Below are 10,590 nucleotides of genomic sequence, written 5' to 3'. Positions count from 1 at the left end.
ATGGACTGGATTAGGTCAGAATACAGTTTCTTACAGTGTCTCCCAGCAGACTGGACGTATCTGAGTCACCGGTTGGGGAGCCAGATGGTGAGCCACTGGGGGTTATCGGTACCGGGACCCTCCGGAGGATGAGCTGCGGGCTGTCAGGCCGGTCCAGGTTTGGAACCAGAAGGCTGGTCCACGTGTAGCCCTTGCCCATCTAAGGGTAACAACAAATACAGCCGTCAGACTACTGCTCCACATCATGTTAACAACTTCAGTTTGGCTCCATTGTTTCAGTTTCTAACACTATGTGTAATGACTGTGCACTGACAACGCATTTTCTTTTTATCTGCATGTTAGACAATAGATTAGGTCAGAATACAGTGTCTTACAGTGTCTCCCAGCAGACTGGACGCATCCGAGCCAGATGATGAGTCACTGGAGGAGCTCCACGGGATTCGTATTCGTATTCGTATTATTTATTTGCACAGTATTAAAACAGTTGGTTTTAAAAACAACAACAACAACAAAAAAACAGATTGTGCAGGTGAGATGAAAAACTTCTTAAAGGGTTATAAGTTATCTCACCTAAATATTCAATAAAACAAAAAGACAAAGATTTAAAATTGCCTTTAAGATAATCAATAAGATACAATATAGTACCAAAAATAGAAATATAAAGTAGAAAAGAAACATAAAGTAGGCCATCTAATAAAGTCCCTAATCAATGCTGTGTGTATGTGTGTGTGCGCGCGCGTGTGTTTTGTATATTTATCAGAAACAAACAAAATCGAGAACAGAAACAAAATACTTACCAAATACCACTGAAGGTGTGACACTAATCTGCATTCAAAAGATCATCAGATCACCATAGTCAAATGCAAAGTTTATCCTGCATCTAAACAATTTTATAGTTCATTTTGAATATAGAGAAGCCAGAAATTGTTTTAAATTGTTTTTAAATATTGACAGGGATGGAGAGATATTTACCAAGTGTTGATGATAACTCCACAGCTCTGCACCACGATACTTCACCAAAAGCTGACCCCTTGTGGTGAGATTCTTAGGCAGATGTATATAATTGGCTTGCCGGGTACTATATTGATGAACGTCAGAATTCAGTGTGAAATAATCTTCTGTGGAGGAGATCAGAGAGCCATGAGGACCGTCAGTGTGTGAGTGTTTTGCTGCCACCACCGCAAGAAGATGATCCTGGTGCCTGGTCTGTCGTCCCTGAGGAGAAGCGGGTCGGTGCCTGGAGGAGGATGGTGGCTTTACTTTTAATGGAGACCTCCGCCACTTTGTCATGGCCACCAACACGGTTGACATCGCTATATATGGAGAAACTATAGGCCTGCCAGCTGAGCCACCACCTGACTCTGGTCCAGAGTCTGACCCAGAGAGGAATCTTGAAGGGTGGGCATAACTCATTACTGAGTTAAACCAACTTTAAGCGCCAACATATTATTACCGTTTGTTGCGAATGAAACTCCGACCAGCCGCGCTGTGATGCAGGGCCGTAATATTTATTTAACATTGTTAATAACCAGTAGCACCCCCCCCCCCCCCCCCCTTTTGTTTTTTTTTTTTTTGTTGGTTTATGGTGAACTCCAGACGGTAAATAAATGGATTGGCATATCTGCTCAAAAGTTGTGAGTGTGGACAATTGGTTTTTGTGAACTTCGAAATAGCTATTGGTGTATGCCACAACGGAGGATGAGCACGGCAGCTACAGGAGCCACGCGTCCTTTAACGGAGCCAAACAGTGCGTCAACAACCTCAAACTGGAAAGTATACAAAAGTATTGAGAGTGTTGTTACAGTTGCCCCTGCATGTGGGGGCAGATGTAACATTTGACTTCTACTGTTTCAATAATGTGACTCTAACATGGCTTATAAAAACAACTGATGACTGTCAACAAGTAGAGCACAGATACAGATTCTTTTGTACTGAAGCTACTGTCTCATAATGTTACGCACTAAACTTTGCCAAGAGGTTCAGCGCTGACGATCAGAGGAGCTGGTGTAGGAGTGATAACAGCAGAGTCTTGTTCTCTGATACCTTCAGTGTCCTCCTCCAGAGCAGACTCCTCATTCACACTTCCAGCAGAAGTGGTTTTGGCCTCTGTACCATCCACTGGTTGGTGTCCATATCAACAGACACTTCTGTGAGAGTCTGAGGCTGAAACAGTGCACAGATCTCTCCTGCTGCAACATCAGCTATGGTGTTTAGCACTTTTGCTCCAAAGCATTTAGGCTTCTTCACCAGGACGTCCTGAGTGTAACCCTGTCTAACTTTCTCCAGGATACACAGGACCATGTTGTCTCTGGCGACCTGAACGAGCAAAGTGGACAGAGCAGCAAAGACACAGTCCACAGCGGCTTTTGTGACTCCAGTGGCCATTTTGCTGGGCTGCTGGGAGGGCATGTTGAAGGAGGTGTTTTTAGGAAGCAACCAGAAGCCCTGCAGGACATTTGGAACCACCTCCATCACCACCTCCTGTGGGCCAAGCAGTTTAAGGCTGATGGTTTCCTGGTGCTGCTCTGTCATGTTCCTGCCGTACTTCTGAGCCTGGCTGATGATCTTGGGATGTCTGTAGGCAGCAGGGGTGCTGCCAGGAGTTTTGGGCCCCATAAAAAAAAATCACATTGGGCCCCCCTGCGCAGCTGTTGTCACCACATCTCTAGGACCTAACTGACCCATTAAAAGCTTTGCATAACTCTAACTTTGAAGACTTGCAACTGTCTTACTTCTTGTAGTTCAATACTACCAGTACAATATTTACTGCTGGTGAGTTGTACATGCAATAGCCTGCATACAGTATGCAATTCACAATTTGATGCAGGATTACAAGCTGCCATAAAAAATGTGCTAAAGGCCATCTTTTACAGTCTAAATGTAATTTTTATTGTAAAATCCCAAAATGGAAAATTCTCTTAACATTAATGAAAGACAAAATGAAAAACCTTAAATATACATTAACTTTTCAATCAAAATAAATTAAGATCATTGAGCTGGCTAAACCAGCAGAGTTTACCTATATACATACAGTACAGGCCAAAAGTTTGGACACACCTTCTCATTCAATGTGTTTTCTTTATTTTCATGACTATTTACATTGTAGATTCTCACTGAAGGCATCAAAACTATGAATGAACACATGTGGAGTTATGTACTATGTACTACTAACAAAAAAAGGTGAAATAACTGAAAACATGTTTTATATTCTAGTTTCTTCAAAATAGCCACCCTTTGCTCTGATTACTGCTTTGCACACTCTTGGCATTCTCTCCATGAGCTTCAAGAGGTAGTCACCTGAAATGGTTTCCACTTCACAGGTGTGCCTTATCAGGGTTAATTAGTGGAATTTCTTGCTTTATCAATGGGGTTGGGACCATCAGTTGTGTTGTGCAGAAGTCAGGTTAATACACAGCCGACAGCCCTATTGGACAACTGTTAAAATTCATATTATGGCAAGAACCAATCAGCTAACTAAAGAAAAACAAGTGGCCATCATTACTTTAAGAAATGAAGGTCAGTCAGTCCGGAAAATTGCAAAAACTTTAAATGTGTCCCCAAGTGGAGTCGCAAAAACCATCAAGCGCTACAACGAAACTGGCACACATGAGGACCGACCCAGGAAAGGAAGACCAAGAGTCACCTCTGCTTCTGAGGATAAGTTCATCCGAGTCACCAGCCTCAGAAATCGCAAGTTAACAGCAGCTCAGATCAGAGACCAGATGAATGCCACACAGAGTTCTAGCAGCAGACCCATCTCTAGAACAACTGTTAAGAGGAGACTGCACCAATCAGGCCTTCATGGTCAAATAGCTGCTAGGAAACCACTGCTAAGGAGAGGCAACAAGCAGAAGAGATTTGTTTGGGCCAAGAAACACAAGGAATGGACATTAGACCAGTGGAAATTTGTGCTTTGGTCTGATGAGTCCAAATTTGAGATCTTTGGTTCCAACCGCCGTGTCTTTGTGAGACGCAGAAAAGGTGAATGGATGGATTCCACATGCCTGGTTCCCACTGTGAAGCATGGAGGAGGAGGTGTGATGGTGTGGGGGTGTTTTGCTGGTGACACTGTTGGGGATTTATTCAAAATTGAAGGCACACTGAACCAGCATGGCTACCACAGCATCCTGCAGCGACATGCCATCCCATCCGGTTTGCGTTTAGTTGGACGATCATTTATTTTTCAACAGGACAATGACCCCAAACACACCTCCAGGCTGTGTAAGGGCTATTTGACCAAGAAGGGGAGTGATGGAGTGCTGCGGCAGATGACCTGGCCTCCACAGTCACCGGACCTGAACCCAATCGAGATGGTTTGGGGTGAGCTGGACCGCAGAGTGAAGGCAAAGGGGCCAACAAGTGCTAAACACCTCTGGGAACTCCTTCAAGACTGTTGGAAAACCATTTCAGGTGACTACCTCTTGAAGCTCATGGAGAGAATGCCAAGAGTGTGCAAAGCAGTAATCAGAGCAAAGGGTGGCTATTTTGAAGAAACTAGAATATAAAACATGTTTTCAGTTATTTCACCTTTTTTTGTTAAATACATAACTCCACATGTGTTCATTCATAGTTTTGATGCCTTCAGTGAGAATCTACAATGTAAATAGTCATGAAAATAAAGAAAACGCATTGAATGAGAAGGTGTGTCCAAACTTTTGGCCTGTACTGTATATATATATATATATATATATATATATATATATATATATATATATACATATATACATATATATATATATATATATATATATATATATATATATATATATATATAGTTAAACTCTGCTGGTTTTCTACCCTGACGTATTTGTAAACAACAAGGCGACATATTGGATAAATCAGGAAACTCAGGAAGCTGAGTGGGGTATCTTGCTTTATCCAATATCTTTGTCTGAACTACTTTCTGGACCAGAGGTCAGGAGGCGGGACCTTAGCTTCGTGTACCGCCCTTTATTTGCTTTACAACCAATAACGTTAGAGCTTCATACACAGTCAATGCGGATTGGCCAATGTGGCCTGTCCTTCAGTTGAGGGAAGCAGCGGCACAGCACAGCCCACAGCAGCCTGCTGGCACCAGACTCAGATATGAACTCCCTGGAACAGGCCGAAGGTAACCTTATCTTACCTTATTTACCACCTTTTTAAAAGCTGCCGATGTGTTTTAGCCTCATAGCTATAACCGCCCAAAATAACTCAAAACATTCGCGTTTGCAGGGGGTTTCAAAGTTAGACGCAACGTTAAATTAGCTAGCCAGTCTGCTTGCGACACTTAGCATGTTTGCTAGCTCACCCCACAACAGTCGTTCATACGCCTGTACAGTTATTAGCTGACACATATTCTGTTATTAAGTTTCTGTTGTCCGGGAAGTAGCGATTTAGACAGCTGTGTTTTACCGGCAGACAGTATGACGTGATGGGTGAAACGATCTGAAACCTTATGGATATTAAAAGATTAACGGGCTTTTTAGTCACGTAATACTCCTGTCTTCACATCAGCTTAACGTTATATATTTTCAGTAAGCACTTGAATACACAGAGACACAAGGGTGTGGAGACTGGCATGAGTTATGCTAAGATTCTTTATGAATTACACGAATGCAGAGATGAAGTTACTGGTTCATACAGCCACCATATCATGTCCAAATACAATGTGTTTCATTGTGCCCCTTTTTGTTTCAGACCTGAAGGCCTTTGAGAGAAGATTGACAGAGTATGTCTCCTGTTTACAACCTGCGACAGGCAGGTGGAGAAGTAAGTAACTGTTCACCATGGCAGAGAAGATGTTGTGGCTCACATAATGTCTTTTAGTTACCACAATCTGTTAACCCTATGCTTCTCTGATCATTGACTTCAACCTCACATTTGTTAACTATCAAACAAAATAATAACTAAATAAATAAGTTAGTGTAGATATAATAAGAAGTTGTAACCAGTACATAGACTTGGTGAAACCCATTTCATGTTGTTGCAGTGTGTTTCATTCTCCTGTCTTGTTTCAGTGATTCTGATAGTGGTGTCTGTCTGTACGGCCACTGGGGCTTGGAACTGGTTAATAGACCCAGACACACAGAAGGTATGTGTAAGTGGACAAGCATGTTTAGTTGTGTCATTTCTGGCTTAAAGGGAAACCCCATCACAAACAGAATATACATTGTGCTTTTACTATTGACCACTACAACAGCATAAACATGACGGCAGTCTTCCTACCGCTGTTACTGTGTAGTAGACGATTAGAAAATGATCCCATAGCTCAGCAAAACCAGTCCAGGTTTCAGCTACATTTCAGACCACAGAGAAAACCTTGCTATTGCGTCTAATTTATGTGTTGAGCAACACCTGCTGATGTGTAGCTATTGTCTGTTTGTCTGTAAGTTTTGTGAGCACATACCACCATCAGTGGGCACTGTCCAAATGTAATTTAATGCTTGCTTCCATTGTTGTTGCTTGTGTTTAGGTTCATGAGTAAAATAAGTCAATGTATGTCAGATATATGATGTTTACTTTTTTAACAGTAAATATTCAATAGATCTTAGCTGTGGTTGGTTATTATGCTGAGCTTTTCTGAACGCACAGCTATTTACTTGAGCTTTGCCCTCTGCACTGCCTGCCCATCTCATCATGCTCCTCACGACTGATTTGCTGCTCATCATTGAAAATGAGCTTGCTGCATACAGTGTGTTTGTCCCCTGAGTCGTCTGACTTTGGAGAGGCCTCCTCCTGTGTCAAAGGCAGTCTGATGAAACATGAGGACATACAAGCTGTACTTAGAGCCAGATCTCCGGAGAGTTAATGTGGAAAAGCCCCAAAAAACAGAATGCAGTGTGAATATTTGATGCTGGTCCTTCCCAAATTAGGGTGATAGGATTTAAGTTGAAAAATGTGAATAAACCCTTCACAGACAGACATGCTCGAACTTGTAAACAGAGTTATATGTTTAAAATGTGTCATTTTTTCAGTTATACCAAATTAATTATCTCGTGTTGGATCACCACATTTCTCATTGAAGTTTTAAAAATGTTTTACTACATGTAACTTTGATTTCCTGAGCTCCTTAGAAAAGATCCGTGAAAGTCTTGTTATTAATGTAATGATTTCTGTTTCTTTGTCCCCGTTGCTTTGCAGGTCTCTTTCTTTTCATCACTGTGGAATCATCCCTTCTTCACCATCAGCTGCATCACACTTATAGCTCTCTTCTTTGCAGGGATACACAAACGAGTTGTGGCGCCATCAATGTATCCTTTGGCTGTTGTATTTATATTTAGAAGTAGCATGTTTTATCAGATTTCCAGCACCTGCACTGACATCACACATCTAATGTCAGCAACTGACAGAAGAGTGTAGAGCACACAGGAAACATTTCGTTAACTTAACTTTTATAACTGATTCATCCTTGTTCAGGGTTTTGGCAGTGCTGGAATGTAACTAAGTACATTTATTCAAGCACAGGACAATTCAGAGGAACCTGTACTTAACTGTGAGGCTATAAATCAATTAGTCAATTGACAGACAATCAATATTTTCAGAATACTTCATTGATCTCCCGAGGGAAATTGTGATACGTTACAGTTGCTCTGATGTAAGCATAGGCAATTATAGAAGTAGAAATGAATAATATAAAAGTACACAGCATGTAAAAATATAAACAAAATGTGCATTATACTACAGTATTTAACATTTAAAAGTATAAAATATTTATACTATGCAGAGTATGTAAGGTTTGTAAAAGAATAAAATATATGCCTTATACTACATTACAATGTATGTAAAGTTTTAGAAATATAGAAATACATGTATAATGCAACAGTGTACAACACAATATATACATAAATATCAATAAGATTAAGAAAGATCTGTTGATATATTGTTAAAGTCATTTTCATGCCAAAACATTTTATGGTTTCAGCTTCACAAATGTGAAACTAAGCTGATTTTCCTTTTAATTATTTTACTGTAATTATTTTAAGATTTGCACTGTTTGTTGAGAAGGTGTCACTCTGGGTAGCTGTGACATCACATCTCACTATTTTTTTAGAATTTTGACAAACAAATCCATCATAAAAATAATCGTTAGTTGCAATTCTTTGTACAAAATAGTTAAAAAAATAGTTCCACCTTAAACAGCTTCACAGTAAAACCTTGCTTTTAATGACACAAGTAACATTAATCTGATACTGTTTTATATATACAGTACAGGCCAAAAGTTTGGACACACCTTCTCATTCAATGCGTTTTCTTTATTTTCATGACTATTTACATTGTAGATTCTCACTGAAGGCATCAAAACTATGAATGAACACGTGGAGTTATGTACTTAACAAAAAAAGGTGAAATAACTGAAAACATGTTTTATATTCTAGTTTCTTCAAAATAGCCACCCTTTGCTCTGATTACTGCTTTGCACACTCTTGGCATTCTCTCCATGAGCTTCAAGAGGTAGTCACCTGAAATGGTTTCCACTTCACAGGTGTGCCTTATCAGGGTTAATTAGTGGAATTTCTTGCTTTATCAATGGGGTTGGGACCATCAGTTGTGTTGTGCAGAAGTCAGGTTAATACACAGCCGACAGCCCTATTGGACAACTGTTAAAATTCATATTATGGCAAGAACCAATCAGCTAACTAAAGAAAAACGAGTGGCCATCATTACTTTAAGAAATGAAGGTCAGTCAGTCCGGAAAATTGCAAAAACTTTAAATGTGTCCCCAAGTGGAGTCGCAAAAACCATCAAGCGCTACAACCAAACTGGCACACATGAGGACCGACCCAGGAAAGGAAGACCAAGAGTCACCTCTGCTTCTGAGGATAAGTTCATCCGAGTCACCAGCCTCAGAAATCGCAAGTTAACAGCAGCTCAGATCAGAGACCAGATGAATGCCACACAGAGTTCTAGCAGCAGACCCATCTCTAGAACAACTGTTAAGAGGAGACTGCGCCAATCAGGCCTTCATGGTCAAATAGCTGCTAGGAAACCACTGCTAAGGAGAGGCAACAAGCAGAAGAGATTTGTTTGGGCCAAGAAACACAAGGAATGGACATTAGACCAGTGGAAATCTGTGCTTTGGTCTGATGAGTCCAAATTTGAGATCTTTGGTTCCAACCGCCGTGTCTTTGTGAGACGCAGAAAAGGTGAACGGATGGATTCCACATGCCTGGTTCCCACTGTGAAGCATGGAGGAGGAGGTGTGATGGTGTGGGGGTGTTTTGCTGGTGACACTGTTGGGGATTTATTCAAAATTGAAGGCACAAAATTGAAGGCACACTGAACCAGCATGGCTACCACAGCATCCTGCAGCGACATGCCATCCCATCCGGTTTGCGTTTAGTTGGACGATCATTTATTTTTCAACAGGACAATGACCCCAAACACACCTCCAGGCTGTGTAAGGGCTATTTGACCAAGAAGGAGAGTGATGGAGTGCTGCGGCAGATGACCTGGCCTCCACAGTCACCGGACCTGAACCCAATCGAGATGGTTTGGGGTGAGCTGGACCGCAGAGTGAAGGCAAAGGGGCCAACAAGTGCTAAACACCTCTGGGAACTCCTTCAAGACTGTTGGAAAACCATTTCAGGTGACTACCTCTTGAAGCTCATGGAGAGAATGCCAAGAGTGTGCAAAGCAGTAATCAGAGCAAAGGGTGGCTATTTTGAAGAAACTAGAATATAAAACATGTTTTCAGTTATTTCACCTTTTTTGTTAAGTACATAACTCCACATGTGTTCATTCATAGTTTTGATGCCTTCAGTGAGAATCTACAATGTAAATAATCATGAAAATAAAGAAAACGCATTGAATGAGAAGGTGTGTCCAAACTTTTGGCCTGTACTGTATATATATATAAAATAGTATACCCAGTCACAGGAGCCATTTGTCTACATTGAGAACATTTACTTGTAAAGCCCATTTCCCAGATTATTCTATACATTCACTTAGGTAACATTTTCAATGCAGGACTTGCACTTGTAACAGAGTATCTTTGCAGTGTGGTAAAAGTACTTAAAGTATCTGGAGCCTTCCTCCATCACTGTTTTTGTGGTTTACAAGTTAAGATCTTTGACCTTTGCCCCCTTCAGTATTGCTGCCCGCTGTCGGACAGTTTTAGCAGAATACAACATGTCCTGTGACGATGTGAGTTAACAACTCTCTCATCTCTTTGTGCCCCGTAATCTGCTCAGATATTTGTGAAAGAAATCTCAACACTTGTCTTATTTCTGTCTTTTTCTCTCTCTTTTTGAAACAGACGGGGAAACTTATTCTCAAGCCTCGACCGAATATCCAGTAGCCACAAGCTTCAGTGGGGTGGTCACATGTACCTGGGGTTTGTTGAGAGCCACTGTTCACTCCCTGTCCTTGACCTGAGTCCTTTGCGTGGTCTGATGGCACTGAGGCAGATTGTCATCATGATGGAAATGCAGACATGAACTGATGCAACCTTTTAGAAGTGTCTCTGTGCTGACGTCACGGGACCACGACGAGACTTCAGATGTGTTTATTTCTGTTTTTGATGCTGAGCATGTATTTTAACTAAATGTTTCTATTTTTAAAGTTATTTACCGAATAAATACACAAGGTGTTAAACCATGACTCGTACTT

At 41.0% G+C, this 10,590-nt stretch overlaps 1 protein-coding gene across 1 annotated transcript; it reads left to right on the top strand.

Annotated features, from left to right (window-relative positions):
* Positions 1–4,985: 4,985 nt before the first annotated feature.
* On the top strand, positions 4,986–10,581 carry cnep1r1 (CTD nuclear envelope phosphatase 1 regulatory subunit 1). Its single transcript, XM_033618605.2, has 6 exons — positions 4,986–5,110; positions 5,680–5,751; positions 6,000–6,073; positions 7,123–7,232; positions 10,071–10,125; positions 10,238–10,581. The coding sequence occupies exons 1-6, from the start codon at positions 5,086–5,088 to the stop codon at positions 10,277–10,279; spliced, it is 378 nt and encodes a 125-aa protein (XP_033474496.1). The 5' UTR covers positions 4,986–5,085; the 3' UTR covers positions 10,280–10,581.
* Positions 10,582–10,590: the final 9 nt, after the last annotated feature.

The sequence above is a fragment of the Epinephelus lanceolatus genome, chromosome 2 (genome assembly GCF_041903045.1).
Source record: "Epinephelus lanceolatus isolate andai-2023 chromosome 2, ASM4190304v1, whole genome shotgun sequence".
NCBI lineage: Eukaryota > Metazoa > Chordata > Actinopteri > Perciformes > Serranidae > Epinephelus > Epinephelus lanceolatus.
The sequence above is the reverse complement of the archived record's forward strand: the minus strand, read 5'-3'. Positions and strand labels throughout refer to the sequence as shown.